This window comes from Sorghum bicolor, chromosome 2 (genome assembly GCF_000003195.3).
Source record: "Sorghum bicolor cultivar BTx623 chromosome 2, Sorghum_bicolor_NCBIv3, whole genome shotgun sequence".
In the NCBI taxonomy this organism is placed as follows: Eukaryota; Viridiplantae; Streptophyta; class Magnoliopsida; order Poales; family Poaceae; genus Sorghum; species Sorghum bicolor.
This window is the reverse complement of record NC_012871.2, coordinates 61,856,939-61,878,891: the sequence shown is the minus strand read 5'-3', so window position 1 is coordinate 61,878,891 and position 21,953 is coordinate 61,856,939. Positions and strand designations below refer to the sequence as shown.

The following is a 21,953-nucleotide window of genomic DNA, read 5'->3' as shown; positions in this document are numbered from 1 at the left end:
TGCTCCAACGACAGGTTCCATGATTTACAGCACGGGAACAACGAAAGGAACTACAAGAGCTGAATGCAAGTCTATGGAAGTTCAAGAGAGGGATAGGAAGTACATGGACGGAAGAAGGGAACAAGAGATGGAGCACATACAACTGTTGATCAATATATATATGTGCATGTGTGCAAATTGAGAGTGAGCAAATATGTGTGTCAATAACAAATTATAAATTATGATGACTTCATCGATCTTAAGATTTTTATTGGTCCAATAATTCTCATTCGATAGGACAACCAGGAGGACTGAAGCTCCTATTGAAACCAGGGCAGTTGCACCAAACAACCAAACAAAACTAAAAATACAATTACAGAAGTTCAAGAAACGAAAAAGGAAATGAGAAAGATAAGCCCTATTACACAAATTGCTCTGGCCATGAATCAATTAGGAGGAGAATTTTTTTCTTTGCGTGCAACAAAAGTAGACCAAAAGACTTGCTTCAAGATCATCTTGCAACTTAAGTCCTGTCTGGCATAGCTCACCTTCACTAGTAAAACTGTTTATTTAGAAAATAGTTTCATAAGCAACTTTCTAAATGAAGCTGAGCTATTTTGGAAAAAGTGTTTGGTAAAATAGCTTCACCAACTACTTCTTGCATAGATAGGAGAGAGAAATGAGGAAAAAACTATAATAAGAACAGTAAAAAAGCTATAATAAGCTACTTTTTCTGTGTAAATAAGCTGTAAAAAGCTATAAAAACCCATTAGGGGTGCATCTAGGGGGATGACAACCAAGACTTTATACCTGGACATTGTCGCTCTCGTTAGGGTTTGAGTTTTGTTGTGTTCTTATTTTTCGCGCGAAACAAATATCATTTGCTGCAATTATGACGACCAAGATTTCTTGTTGTGAACCGAGGCCCCTGTTCTTAATCTTGTTCACATGTGATGATTATCCTTACGAATAAAGACTTGAACTCCTTCTCAGTATCATAAGCTTTATATTATTTGTAATTTTAGATTGTGTTCATCATGTTTTTGCTTGTGTTCTCGATTCACCTGTAGGAAAGACTTCTTGATGAGGTCAATCGTGTTGTGCTTGGTTGATAACCAACAAAGCGGCCATGTAATAGTTGTGGGAGTTTGTATCAATTTTGGTTTGAAGCCTAGATCGTGAACATTAAGTTTCGACCAATCGACACTATCTTACCTATCGGAAGATCGAGTCTCATCTACATCAGGCAGGACAATTCCTAGATCCATTTAAAGACTGGGTGTGTCCAACTAGAGCCCATAAGATGACGATAGGCCCTATTGGAGGAGAATATGAAGCTACCCCAAATTCTAGAGGGAGTTTTCCATTTGCTGAAATTGGTTGAATGCCTCAAGGGACACAGGGAGGTTAAACAAATACGAGATTTGGAAGACATCTAATAAGGACTAAGGCAAAAGCAAGAGAGATGTTCAACTTCTTGACAAAGAAAGAAAGTTTAGGGAAAGATAGCTTCACTTGTCCTTGCTAGCATCATCCCAAAGAAGACATGAAGAACCATTTGTGACTATTGGGCACCATACCTTTGAATTTGTCCAGGAGCTTCAAATTATCTTTCTGCCAGAAGGATCCCCTCATGATATGTCTTGATAATTTACTATTTATGTAATATTTATCCCTGATGAAATAAACCCCAAGGTATATCAGCCTTGTTAAAAACTTATGGGGATTCTTGATTAGATGACCCTCTTTCGAGTTCTGATGTCAAGAACCCCTAAACCACCTCCCTCCTTTGGCTTTGTGACCAAGTGACAAGCTTCCTTGGCATTGACCCTATTGTTTCTTTCGTCCCCTTCACAAATAATGTTTCCTATATTTATCAACCTACTCTCTTATGGTGACATGAAGAGAAAAGGTACTCATGAAGAAGGTTTAGTAGGACATTGAATACCGAATTGGTGAGTTAGAGCCTTCTAGCTTGGGAAATGAACAAAGATGTGCTAACTAGTCTTCTCTCACATCTACTAACCAAGGGCAAATAATCCTCAATTTTTAGTTTAGTTAAGCCTAATGGCAGCCTCGAGTATGTAAAGGGAAGGTTCCTTGTGGTGCATCCAAAAGTAGCAACTAGGTGTTGTAATCTCTAATCAAACATGCTGATTGGCACCATCATGTACTTTTGAAAATTAACTCCTAGTCTAGTGGAAAGTAGCGAAAGAGTTAAGAAGAGCCTTTAGGATGAAGAGTTGCCAACCACAACCTTTCATGATGACATGAGAGTCATCAACATACCATAGAATTGGGACATTATTAGAGTATTGTAGTGGACTTGAGAGATTTAGTAGTCCTTGATCCTTTGCTTTGTTAATTATGGATTGGAGGAGGTATACAACGAAGACAAAAAGAAGATAGGAAAGGGGGTCACCCTACCTAACTCCCCTTCTACAGTGGAACGCCTTTTCTAGGGTGCCATTCAGAAGGACTGAAGAAGTACCATGCTGAAGGTTAGTTTCATCCAAAAAATCCACTTAGCTTTGAAGCCCTTTTTCTCCATGATGTCAAGCATTGCCACATGCTCTATTCTATCAAAGGCTTTCTCAAAATTGAGCTTCAAGATGACTAGCTCTTTCCTAGATTTGTTGTATATGTATAGATACTCAAAAGGACAAAGCCAAGCATTCCGAATGGACCTGGTGTTGATAAAGCCATATTGGTTCACACGAATTAGCTTAGTGATATGAGGTTGCAATCTATTGGCGAGAAGATTGGTGATGATCTTGACAGAATTCAACAAGGAAATTGTCCTAAGTCATTGATTCTTGTTGGCCGTCCATCTTTGGAATTAGGGTGATGTAGGATCCATTGATGCTTTGGAGGCAAATCTCACTAGTGTGGAAAGAAAGAGGTTGTAGAAGTCCCGCTTGATTATGGGTCAACATTTCTTTAGGAATTTATTATTGAAGCCATCTGGTCCTAGAGATTTGTCTAAACGCAAGCGCCTTATAATATCATCAATTTTATGAGTGCTAAAGGGTTCTAAGTAGCTAGGTTAAGTCCTTGGGCTAGAGTGTATTCGGGTCACACTGCATTTCTTCAAAATTGGAGGAGCCCAATCTCTCCTTGAAATCATTCAATATTGAGATATGCTTTTTGGGAGTGATCATAAACCAGGAAGCCTGATGGGTCAGAGAGGTGCTGATGAGGTTTGTTTTGTGCCTTATTGTTGCATTGACATGAAAGAATCTCGAGATTTGTTCTCCAAGCTTTACCCATTTAATAGTCCCTCTTTGCTTCCAACAGATCATCTGCTACTGGAGCAGAGTAGCTAGTTTCTGATTGAGAATATCTTTGAAATTCCACTATTGTAAGGTGAGGTCTCTTCATTCCTCTAAGGATTCTAACCGAGAGATGATAGGCTCAACGTTGGAAATTGTAGACTTGAGGTTTAATAGCTGGGATTGCAAAGCTCTAAGATTGCATTTGAGGGCTTTGAACTTCGTAGTTAGGAGCATAGCTGCACCAGACTAGGGAAAAGGTCCATTCCAAGTGCTTGCAACTAAAGGAAGGAAACTTTCATGACACATCCAACAATTCAACTTGAAGATCTTTCCTTTTGAGATGGAAGTCTTGAATTCAATCACACATGACCAGTGGTATATTTCCATGACAAGAGACTGAGCAACTGTACTAGGGTACCTAAGAGTCCAAGGCTCCAAGCAGGGGAGGAGAAGAATACTTTGTAAAAAAATCAAACATGGTACACTGTTTCATGTAGAAAAAAAACTAATACTATTATCTAGAATGATTTGTTTTTAACTTGAAAGAACCTGTGTGAGGTCTGACAAGTTTTTTGAAAAATGTAACAAGCACATATGCAAATGTTCTGCCATATACATAACAAACTTTAGAAAAATAAGATGCATAGAAGAATCCTATCATGGCAGGTATTTGAATGTAACTAACGGTGAAACAGATACATCATACAGCGACGGAGCCAACGGTGGGGCTGGTGGGGCTCCAGCCCCCCCTACGGCCGTAGAACCCACGTAGCCCCCCTTAGCTCCTCCTACAAATTTTTATCACTAATGATCTTTAAGAAGGGGCTGAAGTTATCTTAATGTAGCAGAAGCCTCTCCTAAATATTTTTCTAGATTCGTCACTGACATCATACATGCAGTTCTTCACAGTTTCGGACGTACTATTGTCATATTCTTTCTTTATTACCACTCAAACTTATACAAATTCGGTGGAAATTATTTATCCACGTGCAGATCTGTGTATGCTCGATTGCTCATCGTGACTGCGTGAGGACCTATGTTACTATGTACGCTCATCATGCGGACCAAACGAGGGGATTTAATTTACCTGGTCACGTTAGTGCAAACAAGGAAGGAGGAGACGAAAAATATTTATTAGCATGATTGACGTTGAGATTATAGAAGTTCCTTTTTATATTTAAGATTATTTATTAGTTGCTTCATCTTATCTAAAAAATTAAGTGCTGCGGTTCTTTTAGAATATTACCTTCTAGAAGGTAGCTCCGTATAGCAAAAAGACCAGGGCATTGGGTGATTGGATGCATAGAATTTGTTATCCTATTTTAGTTTGTTGCACACCAGAAGTATGATCCTCCGCTACAGGCTTACAGCTAATCACCCTTTGCTCTTGCTCATCATCACTCGATTAACGACCATAATCCGGAAGCTCATCCACAAATTGGTTTGCAAAAAAGAAAAGCATCAGCTAGTAGTCCAACTGACGAACTGAATGTCTATCACGCAACATGGATCGTCCCAAAATCAGGTTGCAAGTCGTTAGCCAAATCATGAACGTACACCGGTACACGACGCGGGGCGCGGGTTCGCGGCGCAGATCCGGCGGCACACGTGCGGCCGCCGCGCGCGCTGGACGGCAATGGGCCTGGCCGCCGTCCTTGGACTTTCTCAGCACGGCAGATCCTTGTCGCATTTTTTAACGCCTCAATGCACACCAGCCTATACCCACCTGGGATCAAAGGTTCATCAATATCAAAGTGGTCGCGTTTCGGAACGTGCTCCACATCCACCTGACGGAAGCCACCTGCTACCGTTCGCGTACGCCTGACCCCGTCAAACACGACCAGCTGGGCGTAGCAGCCGCCCTCACCACAACCATGAACAAAAGCCGGCCGGCCTTCTCGGGTTCTCAGACGAGACCAGCTCATCCGAGGAGCACCAGCTTTTCGATTGGAGATTTTCTACATTTTTACCTGGCGCGAGTGGCACGTGTAGGGGCGGACGGGCAAACGAGCCCGTTTCGAATCGAATCCAAACTGCATTGCGTGGCCGTGCCGATAAAATCGGAACGGCCGCGCCCATCGAGCGATCTCTCCTTTTTGCCCTCCACTCCAACAAAAGTCCTCTAAAACCACCCTGACCTCGTCGTCTCTCTCCCAATCAAGCTGGTGGTTTGGCTCCGCTCACGCACCGCGTGGCGACCACGATCGCGTACTCCCCTCCCGCTACACCATAACCCGCGGGGGGCCTTTTTCGCTGCGCGATCTCTTCTTCAGTCATTCCGGGGGCGCTTGCGTACGCGGCAAGGGAGTCGCCAGCAGCCGTACGTCTCAAAGCAGAGTCCGATCGACGGCCGAGGGTTTTGAGAGGAAGCACCCCGCGCGGGACCGATGGCGATGGCGGCGGCGGCGCCGGCGGCGTTGTCGCCGGGGACGGTGCCTTTGGGGGTGCTGCTGCGGCGGGAGGTGACCAAGGAGCGGATGGAGCGGCCGGACGTGCTGTGCGGGGAGGCCAACCGCAGCCGCAAGGGCGAGGACTTCACGCTGCTCCGCGCAGACGCCGGCCAGCGCATCCCCGGGGACCCCTCCACCTCCTTCTCCGTCTTCGCGGTAACCCACATTGCTCTTTGCTGTCCATGTCCAGCAGATTCTGGGGAGTAGAGATCTCGTTCGATCGCCTACTGGAGTTGAGTCGGTCGTGGGGGGTTTTGGGCATCCGCCTTTTACGTGGCTGCCACTACGCGCTTGCTTTTCGCCTTTTCCTGTTGGCAGAGTCATTTCGACTTTTTAGTCAAGAAAAGAGAGATAGTTGTTGCGTTTTTTTTTTTGTGTGCGCATAGGCCAGTGCATGCATGGTGGAAGCATGACGACTGTGAAAACTTTTTTACCTTTGATTTGATCATAAGCATGGTATCTTAATTATGTGATGTTATGTTGTTATGAAAAAACCTATCAGATTTCATCTCTTGCTCTGTTTTGGCGATAGCTTGATGATGGTACACCGTTGATGACTGTTTTCTGATAGCCATCTGATGATTGCCAATTGTGCTTTGTTGATTGATAGCTTTTCGATGGGCACAACGGATCAGGAGCTGCCATATACGCAAGGGAGAATCTGTTGAAGAATGTCTTGCGTGCCATTCCTACATGTTTCTGCAGAGAGGAGTGGCTTGCCGTGCTCCCACGTGCGCTTGTTGCAGCGTTCGTCAAGACCGATAAAGATTTCCAGGCAGTAGGTAAGTAAGTCCTATTATTATTGTTCAGCTTAGTGTTTTTAATAAGAGATACTGAAGGCACGTTTCATTGAATTTATTTAGTCCTTAATAAAAAGGCATATATTGCTTAGGCAAATACATGTTTTCTTTACTTCTTTTTAAAGCCAATGCAGTGCACAAGGTGTACTATTTGTCAGTATCTCTTTTCCTGCGGGAATAGAACATATATGAGAACTTTGTTTATAGTTCAGAATTTCCTTTGGTAACTGCTTTTCCTGTTTCAAATGTTTCTGAGACATTTTCTTTACTGTTTCAGCTGAAACTTCTGGTACAACTGTGACATTTGTGATAATAGACGAGTGGGTTGTGACTGTAGCATCTGTCGGTGATTCACGTTGCATACTAGAATCTGCCGATGGTTCAATTTATTTTTTATCAGCTGATCACCGCTTTGACTCCAACCCAGATGAGTAAGTTTTGCTCCTAATGTTATATTTATTTTTAACAATTGTTCGATGTTTATAATCTTCCTATTTTTCAGGGTCAAGCGCGTGACAGCATGTGGGAGCAAAGTTGGGAAAATGGACATTGTCGGTGGTCCAGAGGTTTGTGTCTCTGTCTCACACTTAACCTGTGCGCTCCTGAATGGATTTTGTGTATGTTTGGCGTATGACCTACCGTGGTGATGGTTCCCAATTTCAGCAGTTAACCATAACTCCATGATTATATTATTGAATTTGCTGTGTTCAAGTGTACTCCAAATGGTATCTAAAATTATGATAGAAATTAAAAGCTTGTGCAGTGTGTTTCAGTCCTATGGTAGTTTATATGGTGCGCCGAACCATTTCACCATTTTTCTTTATTTCATGATATGACTGCCACTCTCTTTGGTCTTGCTAATTGTTTGACCCAAAGTATTAATTCTGTTTTCGTTTGAAAAAAATACTGCACTATGGTTTCAATCTGTGACTTTAATTAGTGCAAGTGAGCAACCTTTATCTTATTCAGACACTGCAAATTCATCTGCCTCTAATGCAATTATCATTTGTGTTTAATCCATTTTATTGCTCTCCTGGTATGTTTGGTCTCCTTGTTTTTTTTGTTATATAATATGTGAATTACATTGGAGCAAATATAAGTTCATCTTTTAACTTTTCAGGTTGGTCCTCTAAGATGTTGGCCAGGTGGCCTGTGTTTATCTAGATCGATAGGGGATTTGGATGTTGGTGAATGCATCATTGCTGTTCCTCATGTTAAGCAAGTGAAGGTTTGTTCACCTGAAAATTCTGCTCTACACCTACAACTTCCCAACATTACATGTGCCATTATATATGTCCATTCACGGTTAGATATCAACTTAATTAAGTCTCCCCTTCAAGATGGCGTCATCATGTAATGTAAATAATTAAACAGAAATTTTAGTTCTAGTACTTGTATCGCTAATTTAATCATGACCACCGCAGTTCATGACCCTGTGATGTTGTTCTTTGTATCAGCTTTCTAATGCTGGAGGCAGAATTGTCATTGCAAGCGATGGTGTATGGGATGATTTGACATGTGAAATGGCTCTTGACTGTTCCCGTGGGTTCTCATCAGATGTAGCTGCCCATCGAATTGTTAATGTAATTAACTCACATGCATTTTCCTTAAAAGTCATATTATTTCTTTGATTAATCTCAACAATCTGTGATCCTTGGTTCGTTATTTTTTTTTCTTCAGGAAGCAACCCGGCCTCGAGGAATCAGGGATGATACTACTTGCATCGTAATTGACATTCTACCACCAGAAAATATAGCCCCGATCCCGAGTCCTCCTAAGAGACCGAGCAGGATTGCATTCAATAATATGTTTCGGAGAAGATCTCTGGATGTTCCCTTCAAAACAAATAGATCAGAATATGCTGAACCTGATGTGGTGGAAGAAATATTTGAAGATGGCTCTCCGATGCTTTCTAAAAGGTAACATATAACGAGCTTAACAATTTTCTGTTTCACCTTTTCACTTGTATTGTATTTAGCTATAAAAGTAACATCATTGCATACAAATATAGTAGATTTATCCTTGATTTTTGAAGGCTGGAGAAGTAGAAATGTCAACTTGAAATCATTGGAGTACTAGCATCAATGTAATTGTGATGGAGATGTCCTTATGTGTACCACTGCATCAATGTAGAGTAGATCTGGTTCTATGATTGTGTCCTTATGTTTATGGCAATGAAAGAGACATATTTAGCTTATGCACACTCGGCTGGTACAATTACTATGGTACTCCACTAGATTGTCAGATCCTGTTGTCTGCTAAAGGATCTTAGGACTTGCAGTAGTAATTATTGGATACAGAAAATGAGTTGGCACTGCTGCTTGACGGTATCAGCCACAGCCCCGTTTTTGTTTCCATATATGCTAATCAGTGGCGGAGCCAGGATTTTACAGCTGGGTATTCCACGTATAAAAAATTTTCAATGCATATGTGCAATAGTAATAGGGGACAAAATCAATACAAAATTGATCCTGATGCACAACTCAAGTAGTACATATAATTTTCTTAAAATATATGCTAGGTAAAATATTTGTTTATCCTGGTAACAAGGCATCAGGCAAAGTGAGCCTAGTGTCGCCACTGGTAATAATCAAAGTATATATAAATTCTTTATCTATGTTACAAGAACACAATGCAACATTTCTTAAAAAAAAAAACTAGAACGCAACAAAAAGAAGAAGAAAACGAAACCTTCAATTCTTACTTTAAAAAATAAAAAATGGATGTGGGATCTTTGTGTTCACCTTGTTGTTGCTTCAAGCCGTATATTGGTCGTATATAAGAAAGGCGTTGAGGAGGAGCCGTATATGAGAAAGCCTACAAAGACCACTGACCGCCGCCACCGCTAGAGGAATGCCGTCGATGGGGTTTCTTTCTGATGAGTTCATGGGCTGCCGCTACTAGTTGTTCTACTAGGCTTAGAGCAACTTCAAGAGTTTAACTATTCTTGTTGCTTGTGCTATTTCAGAATTTGTATAGCAAAAAGTAGACTCCAACTAATATGCTATCTAATTTTGTAAAATAGGAAGTTCGCTTTCTCTTGATTTTCGGTGGCTATATATAGCTTATTACAGACGCTAACTATAAGACTTTGTAAAGTAACAATTGTTGTAGATCTCTTCTTTTTTTAAGAAATTTTCTATTCGACAAAATACCTAAACAATAGAATTTGACAATTAATTTTAGCCAGACTATTGGAGTTGCCCTTATGGGCTACATATTTGCAACATTCAACAAACTAACATATATACTGATTATACATGTGTGTGTATATACATATATTTGTGTTTGTCACAAAAATCATGGGTATTCCATGGAATACAGGGGCATACCCCTGGCGCCGCCCATGATGCTAATGGTCAGGACTCAGGATTGTCTTTGTCTGCTCATCTGCTGAATCCTTTCTCGACGCCTACAACCTTGGATCCTCTTCTTTCTTGTGATTATTTACATGGTCCTCAAGCCATCCTGATCTGGTCGATACATACTTTAATAATTTTCAGATAATGCAATAATTTTTTTTACCACTTATACTGACAAAATAAATAAGTTGAAATCTCGATATTTCCAGCTTTGCTTTCACTGTTCTAGTATATAGCACTGAAGCTAAAATGTTGAATTGAATAAAAATTTTGCCTGCTTGTTTTCTTGTTCCACTGGCCTCCGTTCATTGCAACACTTATTTTCTGAGATTTTCCTTACTACTTGTTTTGTTATCTCATAATGCTTCTGATTTCTAGCACTCATCCACTACCTGCAGGCTAACTACCGGATATACACTTGAGAAAATCTTTGCACCCTCCAGTTGTGCAGTTTGTCTGGTACGGTTGAAATCTGGAGAGGGAATTTCAGTGCATGCTAACCCATTGCAACATGAAAAACTACAAGGTTGGCAGGGTCCTTTCCTATGCCTGAGCTGTCATGAAAAGAAAGAAGCAATGGAAGGGAAACGCCGGCCAAGAGGTATCATTAATTAATTAGTATATACCTGAACTACATTCTGTAGCTAACCCTCAGACTGCTCATTCGTTTTTGGGTTCCTTTTTGTCTTTCCAGGATCTTCAACAAATGTCTTCGGTCACATGTGCTAGGCCTGCCTAATTCCCGGAGCCACACTCTTCCATACCACTAAAGATTCTTTTATTCATTCGTAGCTGGAAACAATAGTCAGCCCATAACAATTCATTCGCTAGAATTGACCGTTTCAGTATTTTTGACAAACAGCCTGGAGATTTATTCATCAGTTGGAGTAGCATAGGAAAGCCCATCTTATTTTCTCGAAGGACTACGGTTGTGTTCAGAGGTTCAGCTCAGCTGAAAGCCCTGTATCTACGCATTTCAGTGTACAGACTCTACAGAGGTCGTTTTATACTTGTATATAGAGGTCTAAATGATCATTGATCTTCTTGTAATTTGTTGATGATAGTACGTGTTAGTGCTCTGAGAGGTCGATCGATTGATGACACTTGAAATGCCGTGCCCGTTTGTTGCTAAACATCCACTGTCAATCACCGGGATATTCAATACAATTTCTTCACGTCGGACCCATTCCAGCGTACGTACATATAGTATGTGATATAAACAACCAATCTCTATCGTGTGTGCTGCTCACATCATGTAACTATCATCCATAATATGGACCCTGTCTGCGCGCTCCTGTTGATCCATATGCGTCCATATTGACGACGCTTGCGCCAAACGGCCAGCAAAGCCATATACTTTGCCGCACTGTGGCGCACAGTGTTCGTTCACCCTGCACATTTTCTAATTAAGGTCTTGTTTAGTTCTCAAAAAATTTTGCAAAATTTTTTAGATTCCCCGTCACATCGAATTTTTAGACGTATGCATGGAGTATTAAATATAAACGAAAATAAAAATTAATTGCACAGTTTGGTCGAAATTGAGAAGACGAATCTTTTGAGCCTCGTTAGTCTATGATTGGACAATATTTGTCAAATACAAACGAAAATACTACAGTGTCAATTTTCCAAATTTTTTTGAAACTAAACAAGCCTAAATCCAGTGACAAAACCAGGGACGGGATCGAATCTCGGGCTGTTGCGAGGATCGCTCTCCCCATGCACCCCTGTCATTTGTTGGCACATCCGTCTCCGGACGACCGGTTTGTCTCTTCCGGAGCGGAGGAACATGCATGCCGGTGACGGAAGCCCCGCCCGGCCCGGCCGGCCGGGAGAGCGACGACGCGAGGACTGCTCATCGCACCTGCACGGCTGCATCGTGCCAGAGCGCGCCACTGCTCCCGCCGGACTACAGCTCACCTACTGGGATGTGTGAGATCTGCACGCACGCACCACCTGACCGCTATGCTTAACCGAACCAAACCAGCGCTGCGCCTGCGCGCGGCCGGTGTGTCGGTGTCGCAGCCGTATAGCCGTGGCCTCGACGATCGCGTCTGAACTCTGAACGCGACGCGGGACGGATAGGGATGGCGATCGATTGGTCATTGGTGCCGAGTCATGTCCTGCCTGCTTGGCTGCTTGTCCACGCCCGAGACCCCCGCCCCGCGCGCGGCCACGTGCCGATCGCTCCGCTTGTTTGGAACGGGGACGTCGCCGTGGGAGCGAAGAGCTTTGCCGCTCGCTGCCGTCGCGCCCGTCCCCTGTCGTCAGACGGCAGGTTTGGATTAGCATCCATGGAGACTTTTGCGTACGGCCAACTGTACCTCAGACGGTCAGACGGGTGGGCATTGGACTGTTGGAACTTTGATGTGGCGAGCCACATGATTCCATCGTCGTGGCTAGAGATTACGGGAACAGAACTAGGCGAGTTTACGCATCTATGACAACAAGTGGGCAATACGCAAATATGTAGCAGGATATATACTTATATTTGTGGCGCGCGATCGCAGATAATCAACTGAAAAAGCTGACCCTTCATAAAAAAAGAACCAAAAAATCTCCTGATTGTGATTTGTGAGCCAAACAGGTCTAGCGAGAGAGTGCGGTGTGTAATTCGATCTAGCAGATTCAAAAGTGCATGCTTTAAGATCTGTCCAGCTCTGTCCACCAACTCTAACATAGAGCAGTTCCACTATAGAGTTTAACAATAAGAAACTATCATCTTAGATGAAAATAAAGTAGGCACAAAATTTAGAAAGACTTAAAATTTAGAATTGATCATCAGTAAACATGTCATCTTTTGAGGACGAGAAATACCTTCAATAAAGAGAGAGTCGTGATGTCATTGTCGACGAGGATGGGCAATGGATAAAGATAAAAGCCACCACCATTCCTACAATTGCCGTCCACTAGCTATGGGGACCACCAAGACCACCCTTGTTGAGGCTCCAAACAAAAGGGGTTTAATGGCAAATCTGATGATAAGAAAGACTGCCCACCAATAGATCATAAAACCTTAGAGTTGTCTTACACACAGTTAGGTCACTAGCTACGGACCCTCAAACCAACAAGACAATTGGGACCATCCTTGAGGTCAGGCTCACACAACCTCTGAAAAAAGCCCCATGAAGGGAACTAAGGAGAGACAACAACCAAAGACGTCGTGGTACGAAAGGCCTTGAGGCTAGATCAAAACATAGAAGACCCAATTTGAGATGAACTAAAAGGGAGAAAGATTGATGGTACCGACACTACGTGAATAATGTTGTCCGCGATCGTGGAAGATCATCGAGGGGGGTGTTTATGCATTGTCGAGATTTGGTCACCACCCGAGTTACTCTACAGATGGCACCAGAGCGAGATATGATAGTACTTTCGTTTCAAATAATCTCCCAAAATAAGATTAATGGGGATCCCATTTGGTGTGGTAGATATTAGAATAATCATATTTAAAACTTAACCAGGGTTAGAATACTCATATGCAGCAGCTCCACCGTCGATCTGGTTTTCATCCAAGTGTTTGGTATAACTCTAGCTCTGAGTTTGCTTCTCTCTACCTCAATGCCATCTGGGCCCATACGTCAGGGGGCAGTGGCGGGCACAAGATTTGGAGGCTGGGTATTCAAAAAATAACTTGACAACTAGTAAATGGCTTCAAATTTTTCTGACAACCAAATGGCTCATATTCGACATGTATAGTGCCATATATGGTATATACTATATATAGTTCATGCTACCGATGGAGTTTGAGAATATTTTTACGTAATTCACCTTTGCACGAGCTTGACAGGAGGCAATATTTTTTGTTTTTCTTGTATACACTAATACACATATGTATAAATACTATATATATGTATATAAATAAATTTTTTTGCCAAAAATTTTTGGGTATTCAACTGAATACCAATACACACAATTGTGCCCGCCACTACAAGGGGGCATAATGAAAAAAATGCGAAAAAAGTCACATGCTTCTTCTTCTTCATCACAATAAGCTCGCACATGGGAGGACCAGAGCTCACTACCATGATCGGGTGCGAAGCTGGAATAGGCTGTGGCTTTGCGGCTCCCACAGCTGGTGGCTCACCACGGCAGCAGCGCTCCTCAGCACTCGGTCACGAGAATGAAGGAAAAGAGCGAACCGTTTTTTAGTGTTTCAGAACGAACGATTTTTTCTATATAACCGGTGGCACTTGTGAGTAATTTTCTTCAACTCTACCAAAATTGAGTTGATCTCGAGACAAATCTATGATTTTTGTGGACCTGCTCCATGGTGTAGCTCTTGGATCTAGAAGTGTTTGAAAATCTGGATTTGGAGCTGGCGGGGTTTTGCCACCTTAATCCATTGTATTTGCGACGGGGTATGCTGAGGTGTAGTACACGGTTTCTCCATTACTTGAGTACTAATTGATGAGAAACGACAGTAGTACGCCACAGTGCCACACTGCCTTGCCATTGATATGAACATCAGAAACGACAGTAGTACGGCACACTGCTTTTTCTTGGTGATGCTGGTTATGTCTGCGAGCGAAATGTCACAATTGGGATTATTGCTCACAGGCATTAGAGAAATCAAGAAACATGATACAGCTTGCCAATGACTTGACGACGGAAGAGCACAAAAGGGTGAAGAATTCATCAATTCGACGTAGTCCGTGGGCCATCACATCCTTCTCAGATCTCTCTCTCTCCCTCTCTCCGAATCTTCATTTCTGCAGTTAACGCAACCAGACGAAACATCTCTTCATCTGGATGCCGTAACCGTGCCTCTTCAGCTAGACCAGATTAAGTTTAATAGATACTGTATTATTTTATGTTATTTGATAATTAGTGTCTAATTATGGATTAATTAGACTTAAAAGATTCGTCTTGCAAATTACTCTCTACCTGTATTTTAGTTTCATAAATACTCTATATTTAGTACTTCATGTATGTGTCTAAATATTCCATGTAACGAGCAGTAAACTTTAACAAACCAAATCAAACGAGAGGCTTACGCAGCAGCATGCATGTTGCATGTTTCCTTGGACCATTCCTAGACCAGCTGTATCATGTATACATGTCCGAGTCATCAGGGGCGTACGCCAGGTTGGTCCGTGTGTCCTGAACTCGATCGCCACCGGCAGCTGCAGCTGTGCAAATGACGCCGAAGAGTCGCTGCTGATTAAGTGACGTACAGCGACACCACGGGGCCTCTAATGGCGGGCCGCGCGCGGGCAAGCAAAGGGCCCTGCGCCCCTGCCCCTGCTGCGTGTGTGTGTGAGCCGTGAGGGCTCGCGCCGCTGCCGTCAGATTAACAGTAGTAGCAGTGTGTGTCTCGATCGAGGCTGAAATGCACGTCTGGCGAGCTGTTGGGGACACACGGCATCATATCATGGCCGTCCGTAGCTAGGGAGCTACGTACGGATACAGGTGCAGGTAGACGTCAGTCGATGATTGAGCTATATGTCACAATTAGTGTGCGGTCCATTTGGGCTTATCACGACATAATTGCGTGTCATCCACCGGGTTGACTATACTGGTTCAGGGCTGATGGAAGTCCAATTCTGCTGCTCAGTCTACTAGACTGATGATAGGGGTACCTTACTATAAGCTCGGGCTACATGTCAAAAATGAGAAGCTGGGCCAACTGCTGCTGAACCCATTTGTACTTCCACATGTTATATGATCTCAGATTCAGATCCACCCGTGCAGCTAAAATTTATCTCCATTTCTGTCAAACTACAGTTGTTTCAGTATGAATGATATTAATATGATACGATGCTTCTTAGAATCAACGTACGTAATCAGGTCACACACGTTATCTCAACAGGGTTGATTTATTGCGTTGCATCAGCCGTTTACTGTTCTTTCTCCGATTCCGATCAACATATCAACCTGTCAGTTCAATCCCACGCTTTCATTCTTTACAAAGTAACATTTCTTTTCCTCAAAAGAACAAAGTAACATTTCTGGCGATATCGTCGAATTATCGCCCCAGTTCTTCTTCTTCAAATTCGCAGCGTGCTTATCCCCGTCCGTCCCAAATTCACACAGCTAGCGAAGAGCCGAAACGCAGGTTAAACCCTCTCCGGCCGCGTCGTCCTCGTTGCTAATCACCCCAGCGTCCTCTTGTCTCCTCCGGTAGCTCTCGCCATGCATCCGCCCTTCCCCACACCAGCTGTCCACCTAACATTGTCACCCACACGTACGCGCGCGGGGGCGGGCGCGGAAGCTAACCCTACCGCGGCGCTCAAAGCCATGGAGGACACACCGCAGTCATCACGCGCACGTCCACCTCAACTGCTGTCCAAGCCAAAGCCAAACCCACCTTCGTCCCCTCCCCCACCGCCGCCCATCTCCGGCTCCGCCACCACCTCCCCCGCCTCCCACGACGACTTCTCCTTCCCCTCTCCCTTCGGCAGCCACCACCTGCGCCCGCTCTCCATGTCCCGCGCCCCCGTCGGCCGCGTCGGCAGCGACCTCAGCCACCTCAACCACGCCAGAGCGAACCATCGTCACCACGCCACCACGAGCAACGGCGGCGGCATCAGTAGCAGCAGCAAGGACAGGGACAGGGATAGTAAGGTCAAGAACAAGGCCTCGCCTTTCTTCTCCGGCCTTGCCGCCGCGTGGAGGAAGGAGAGCAGCGGCGGCGGCGGCGACGTGGTGACGGGGAAGCAGCAGGCGGCCGAGGAGAAGAGGAAGGATAGGGCCAAGCAGAGGGCGCTGGACGTGGGCCAGTGGGTGAAGCGACACATGGCGTCCATGGTGGAGCAGCTGCGCGCCTCCTTATTCTCCCGGCATCAGTCGGAGAGGGAGAGGCGCGAGCATCAGCGGCGCCGGCCGCACTCGTTCTCGGGCCACGGCCCGGGCGCCGTCAGGGAGATGAGGGAGCGGGAGCGGTGGAGGCGGCGGCGCGTGCAGCTGTCGTCCGCGCCGGCGTCGCTGCGCGTGTCGCCGGCCAACAGCGGCCACCTCTCCGTTGGCGGGTCGGTGAAGGTGTCCACGTCGTCGGAGGAGAGCACCATGGAGGAGCTGCAGAGCGCCATCGAGGCCGCCATCGCGCACTGCAAGAATTCCATCTCCGTGGCCAAGCAGACGGCGGCGGCGGCGGCCGGGGACGACACCAGCAAGCTTGAGTAAACCGTAGTCGGTAGGGGCGCTGCAGCTCGTGCGACGTCCGTGCTGCTGCACATACATATATGGATTATAATATGATCAAGCTTGCAGATCAGAATTTCAGAAGCCGAGTCGTTTGATTCGATCTCACAAACAGGCGCATGTAAATTAAGATGTAAAAGAAGAGATGAAGAGCGGTATACACATAGTTTTTTTTTCTTTTTCTCAAAACCTCTCGTAATTTATTGTCAGAGTTATTATTGTGTTTGTACTTTGGCATGCTATAGATGATTTTAGTTTTTTAGCCGCACCTGCTGGGATGGACAGTATAAATACAACAACGTAACACGCCGACTCTAACGGGCGTTGTGTTTGGTGAAAATGTTTATCACTGCCTGTGGATCACCCAGTAGGGACTCAGCCAGTGGTGATAAGTAGCACCGCTGGTGGAAGTTTCAGCGGTAATTAAACTTTCTGTAGTAGCCTAAATCGGGATTCATATGAAGTCGTGATAACTATCACAAGCTAGCATCTGCGAACCGGGATAAAAAGTGGGACATTTAGTTCCGAAACCTTTGTCCTGACTCGTAGCCCGGGACTAAAGGCCTGTTTCAACCGGGACAAAGCCCTTCGCGTGCAGTGTCTAGCCGAATCAAGTCTACGTGAATCCATTTCCTTGTTGATCTTCTTCCTTGTTGATCTTCTCCCTTGTTTTTGAGTCATGCAAAAGTGAAGATGTCTTTAATTATGTTCTGAATAATTAAGTTGGGTACAACTCTAAGAATGAACTCACATGCCTTAAAAAAAAGAATGAACTTACACAATAATTGAGTAAGTAGACGTGCACGAGCGAGAGTAAATGGTCCAGGAATATTGATGGTGTTTTTTTTATCTTCAAAGCTGGCTCTATGGCCTTTGTTACTGAAATCAAAGGCTCGACAAATTCGTGAGCTGCTAAACTTTTTACGAACTCTAGTAAAGGGGTTTGTCTAGATGCAAGACTCGTCCGGGATCCCAACTCATCTCCAGATTAGCTGCTCATGCGCTACTGAATTTTGTCGAGCCCTAGCCGATTGATGGTGTTGAAGTCCTCATTAGTCATTACCTTGGGCTCCTTTCTATTTCTCCTGCGCCAATTTTGTTTCCTTTTTTTTTGTTGTGTTTTTTCTTCAAATTGTTTCTTGATGTTTTTGAATTTTTAGTTTTCATTCCGTCAAAAAAGTGTTTATAGAATTCATTCACATATATATTTGCTTGTGCATATATTGTGTATATATATATATATATTAATTCGTGTATACAATTTTTTATATTATACTCCCTCCATCCTAAATTGTAAGTCGTTTGACTTTTTTTACCCCAAGTTTGACCACTCGTCTTATTCAAAAAATTTGTGTAAATATAGTCAAATTTAAGTCATTCTTGAAGAACTTTTATTAATAAACCAATACACAACAAAAGAAAGTGATATTTTGTACAAAACTTTGAATAAGACGAGTGGTCAAACTTGATATTAAAAAGTCAAACGACTTACAATTTGGAATTGATTGAGTACTGTCTATATACGGAGTAGATAGGAAAAACAGTCTCCAGAGTCGAGGCTCCTGGTCAGCCCAAAACGTGGATTTGCTTCATGGTCAGTCCGAAACGTGGATTTGCTTGGTTCTACTCAACGGCCCATGAAGCCAGAAGCTGTCCTTCGGTCGTTCCCCTTGGGCTCCGCGAGACCCACCTAGCAGAGTCAGAGATCATCCAGCCTAATAAGATGAGAGGGACCACTGGGCCTAAAAGGCTTGAGCTGGCGCTTGTCTTTGGGCCTAGGTCTCAATTTCGTTGCACACGTAGCGCAGGGCAGTGACAGCAGAGCTAGGGATGAAAGACTAGGGCAGAGGGCCATGCGGCCCATGCCCACGCCGCGCCAAGCCACGCGCAGCTGCCCTGCACGCCTCCACCTCCGGCGTCCCTCCCTCCCTCCCGGCCGGCCGGCCCCCCCCCCCCCCGCCCCCCCCGTCTCGTCCTGAACCGCGCGGGTGCAGGCTGCTGTAACTGTAGCGCTGTGTGAGGCCTGCAGCGCGCGGCCGCTGGGCGCTGGCCCCGCGCGCATGCAGCAGATGCAGGCAATTGTTTTTGTCCCGTGGCCACGGCCGGTGGCATGGCAGCCAGCCAGCCAGAGATCGATCGAGCGCAGGCGCAGGCGCGCGCAGCGGCAGTGGCGCGAGGATGATGGGCGGGCCGGGGTGGAGGCAGGAGGCAAGGTTGACAGCTAAGTCACCTCATAAATTTGAGCACTGTGGCGGTGATCACCAGGTAGGCGGAGGAGAGAGGCTGCTGCATCCTGCCTGCAGGACTGTACTGGAGTAGCATTACGCGACAGGGCGGGAGATGCGGATGGGTCCCTGCGTCCCGGCCGCGGCCGGCCCGGCAGCTGCAGAGGCCAGACCGGCAGAGGCATGCGAGCGCCCTCCTCCGCTACCTCCCCGGCGCAAGAGGACAAAAGAGACCCCGCATGGCGGACGCGGACGGTACGGGACGATTAGCGGCCGATAAGCGCGCGCGGGCGCTCCCGTGGATGCCGCTGCGTGTGCCCGCACCGCATGCAGTGCAGGTCTCCAGCACGCTTTCATCTTTGGTGACGACCAAGGCCACCACAGCTTTGACCACATGCCCACTGTACGTACCAGCAGCTAGTACACTACAGTAGTACTAGAGATAAGCACACCTAGTAGTACTTGCATCTTGTAACAAATCGATCACAGATGGAGTCATGTAATAATATAGGTTTGCAGTTTTTTTTTATAGAAAAAAAACATCACCATATTTTTTTTCCCTACGAAATTCAGGACATACTAATCTCTATTATAGTATTGAACTCAAAAGCTAGCTACTACCACTACTCATGATTATATATACTACACCTAGAGAGCCACCAGCCAGCATTGCAAGCGCGCTTTGGATGAGGGGCGGCTGTGGCAAAAGCAGACAAGCATGGGAACAGCTAAACAACACGTACATCAGGGACCACACCATGTGAGGGCTGAGCGGGGGAAAAAATACTAGTACTGCATTTAACTGGCCCTTTCAAAACATCAGAGATAGGCACAGCTAGAGGAGAGTTAATTAATTTGACTACTACTGCTACACTACCATGCATTACAATGCGAAGCTAGCATCCATGTATGGATGGATGGATGCATCTACTCGACCAACGAGTTACTGCCAAGAAACAAATGATCAAAATTCCCTTATACACCCAGAATAGATGAAAAAGAAGAAGAAGAAGGAAACAAGCTGCTGCAAAGAGGTAAAGGACGAAATGCACAATTAATGGTGTGAGCCACCAGAGACGTCTTCGTGTTTGGCTTCATCTCCGGCAGGCTAAGCCACTGACGACATGCATGATCGAGATATAGATCATCAGCTAGCTAGCTCGATGCCAAATCATCATCAACAATCAGATGATGAGCAGCCAGCCGAAACAAGGCACATTTTACCACCCAATGACCATGCAATATTTCACCCGCTAACAAGTCACAACTGATTCTGCTTCAGTCTCTCGCGTGCTTCATCCCTGCTGGCCTCCAAGATCCTGCGAATGTTGCATATATACATTGTTGTCAACTCGATCTCAACTTCCATTCATTGTGATTTTTTTAAAAAAAAAATGTAAGAAATATATATGTGCAATCTGGCGCTCTGTACTGTCAAGTTCAGCTCCCAGTTAGCATGAAGAAATCTTGGATATTGGATGCAGCAAGAAAGTACTCTATGCCCCAGAGTTGCAGGTAGTTTCAACTTTCAGCAAACGCCAACGGTGGCAACAGGCCAACGGGACAATGCACTATACCCAGATAGAGAGTGGCTCTCGGACTACTGAGTGATGCGAAGAATTAATGTGAATGAAGATGTATCCGAGATGTTAGTGTTATATATAAGTGACGACCTACCATATGGGCGTCGGTGGACGTGCCGGCGGCAGCGTCGGCGGCGGCGGCCTGCTTCTTGGGCGCCTTCTTGAGCCCGAGCAGCTCCTTCCACCGGATGTTGGGCGCGCGGGGCACGCGGCCGTGGCGCTCGTCGGCGCGCAGCTCGTCGCGGAGCGTCACGGGCCGCCCGCTGGCGCCGGCCTGATGCGGCGCCTCCCTGAGCGGCAGGAGGCGGCCCTTGGAGAAGAGCTGGTCGGCGGCCATCATCGGGTGGCTGCCGACGGAGAACTCGAAGTCGGCGTCCCCGGGCGCCGCCGCGCCCCCGCGCGCGGCGGCCGGGGGCGGCGGCTCCACCGCGAAGTCGCTGGAGAAGGACATCCGCGGCGCCATGAAGGACGGCGCGGACTGGTGCTGGTGATGCTCTGGATTGTACATGTTAACACATGCCATGCATCGCCACGCACACGCGCTCTAGCTAGCTGGTTTTTGTTGTCCCCTCTCCGTCCCTCTCCCTAGCTGAGCTCTTGTTTGCCCGTTCGTTATCAGAGCTTTGAGATCAAGAGCGGATCAGCTAGATAGCTGGCTAGAACACTCTGGTGGGTCTCTAGCTGGCTTTGTGTTGTGAGTAATTAAGCTGCTAGCTAGAAGAACAAGCTCACAGCTCGTGTAGCCACTGGCTAGTGGATGTACTTGTGACTAGTGAGGAGAGTGATGGCTATGAGTAGTGGAGCAAGCTCAGATATCGTTCTCGTGGAGTGAAGGGGTTGGTGCGGGGACGGGGCACGATATATAGTGGGAGCCTGCCCTGCTAGGAGGCCGACCGGCGGGTAGGAGGCCGGGGAAGCAAGCAGCGAGCGTGGGCGGGGCGCGGCCGGACGGATGGGCAACCGCGCGGGAATGCATGGGACGATGGACGAGAACGGGCCGACGGAACGGACGGGCGACGGGGCCTCTCGCCGGATGTGGCGGTTTGGATGCACGCGGAATGTGCGCGCGTGAAGGCATGCGAGGAGGGTAGCATCTAGATCTGCCGTGTAGGGTGCTGGCTAGGCTTGGCGCTGCGAGA

The 21,953-nt window shown here is 45.7% G+C and overlaps 3 protein-coding genes across 5 annotated transcripts; 2 read left to right on the top strand and 1 right to left on the bottom strand.

Moving 5' to 3' along the window:
- Positions 5,328 to 11,052, top strand: LOC8063707 (probable protein phosphatase 2C 69). 3 transcript variants are annotated; one of them, XM_002462448.2, is made up of 9 exons: positions 5,342 to 5,860; positions 6,315 to 6,486; positions 6,782 to 6,935; positions 7,007 to 7,070; positions 7,625 to 7,732; positions 7,962 to 8,087; positions 8,185 to 8,423; positions 10,265 to 10,467; positions 10,561 to 11,052. In XM_002462448.2, the coding sequence occupies exons 1-9, from the start codon at positions 5,642 to 5,644 to the stop codon at positions 10,593 to 10,595; spliced, it is 1,320 nt and encodes a 439-aa protein (XP_002462493.1). In that variant the 5' UTR covers positions 5,342 to 5,641; the 3' UTR covers positions 10,596 to 11,052. The 3 variants fall into 3 exon arrangements, with proteins under 3 accessions (XP_021308271.1, XP_002462493.1, XP_021308270.1); XM_021452595.1 differs by lacking the exon at positions 5,342 to 5,860 and adding an exon at positions 5,962 to 6,160; XM_021452596.1 differs by lacking the exons at positions 10,265 to 10,467; positions 10,561 to 11,052 and adding an exon at positions 8,540 to 10,256 and having other exon boundaries at positions 5,328 to 5,860.
- Positions 15,854 to 17,274, top strand: LOC8083225 (probable BRI1 kinase inhibitor 1). The gene has a single exon (XM_002462447.2). It carries the CDS (start codon positions 15,999 to 16,001, stop codon positions 16,986 to 16,988), a length of 990 nt encoding a protein of 329 aa, XP_002462492.2. The 5' UTR covers positions 15,854 to 15,998; the 3' UTR covers positions 16,989 to 17,274.
- LOC8083224 lies at positions 20,008 to 21,726 on the bottom strand. The gene is made up of 2 exons (XM_002460296.2): positions 20,909 to 21,726; positions 20,008 to 20,550 (listed from the first exon to the last, which is right to left on the bottom strand). The coding sequence occupies exons 1-2, from the start codon at positions 21,335 to 21,337 to the stop codon at positions 20,527 to 20,529; spliced, it is 453 nt and encodes a 150-aa protein (XP_002460341.1). The 5' UTR covers positions 21,338 to 21,726; the 3' UTR covers positions 20,008 to 20,526.

What these genes read in the sequence shown, in the direction of transcription:
- LOC8063707 (XM_002462448.2), top strand. Translation starts at nt 5,642, where the DNA reads ATGGCGATGGCGGCGGCGGCGCCGGCGGCGTTGTCGCCGGGGACGGTG. An exon ending in TAAAGATTTCCAGGCAGTAG is followed by an intron (nt 6,487 to 6,781) that starts GTAAGTAAGTCC and finishes TTACTGTTTCAG; the next exon opens with CTGAAACTTCTGGTACAACT. An exon ending in AGGGAAACGCCGGCCAAGAG is followed by an intron (nt 10,468 to 10,560) that starts GTATCATTAATT and finishes TTGTCTTTCCAG; the next exon opens with GATCTTCAACAAATGTCTTC.
- LOC8083225 (XM_002462447.2), top strand. Translation starts at nt 15,999, where the DNA reads ATGCATCCGCCCTTCCCCACACCAGCTGTCCACCTAACATTGTCACCC.
- LOC8083224 (XM_002460296.2), bottom strand. Translation starts at nt 21,337, where the DNA reads ATGGCATGTGTTAACATGTACAATCCAGAGCATCACCAGCACCAGTCC. An exon ending in CGTCCACCGACGCCCATATG is followed by an intron (nt 20,551 to 20,908) that starts GTAGGTCGTCAC and finishes CAACATTCGCAG; the next exon opens with GATCTTGGAGGCCAGCAGGG.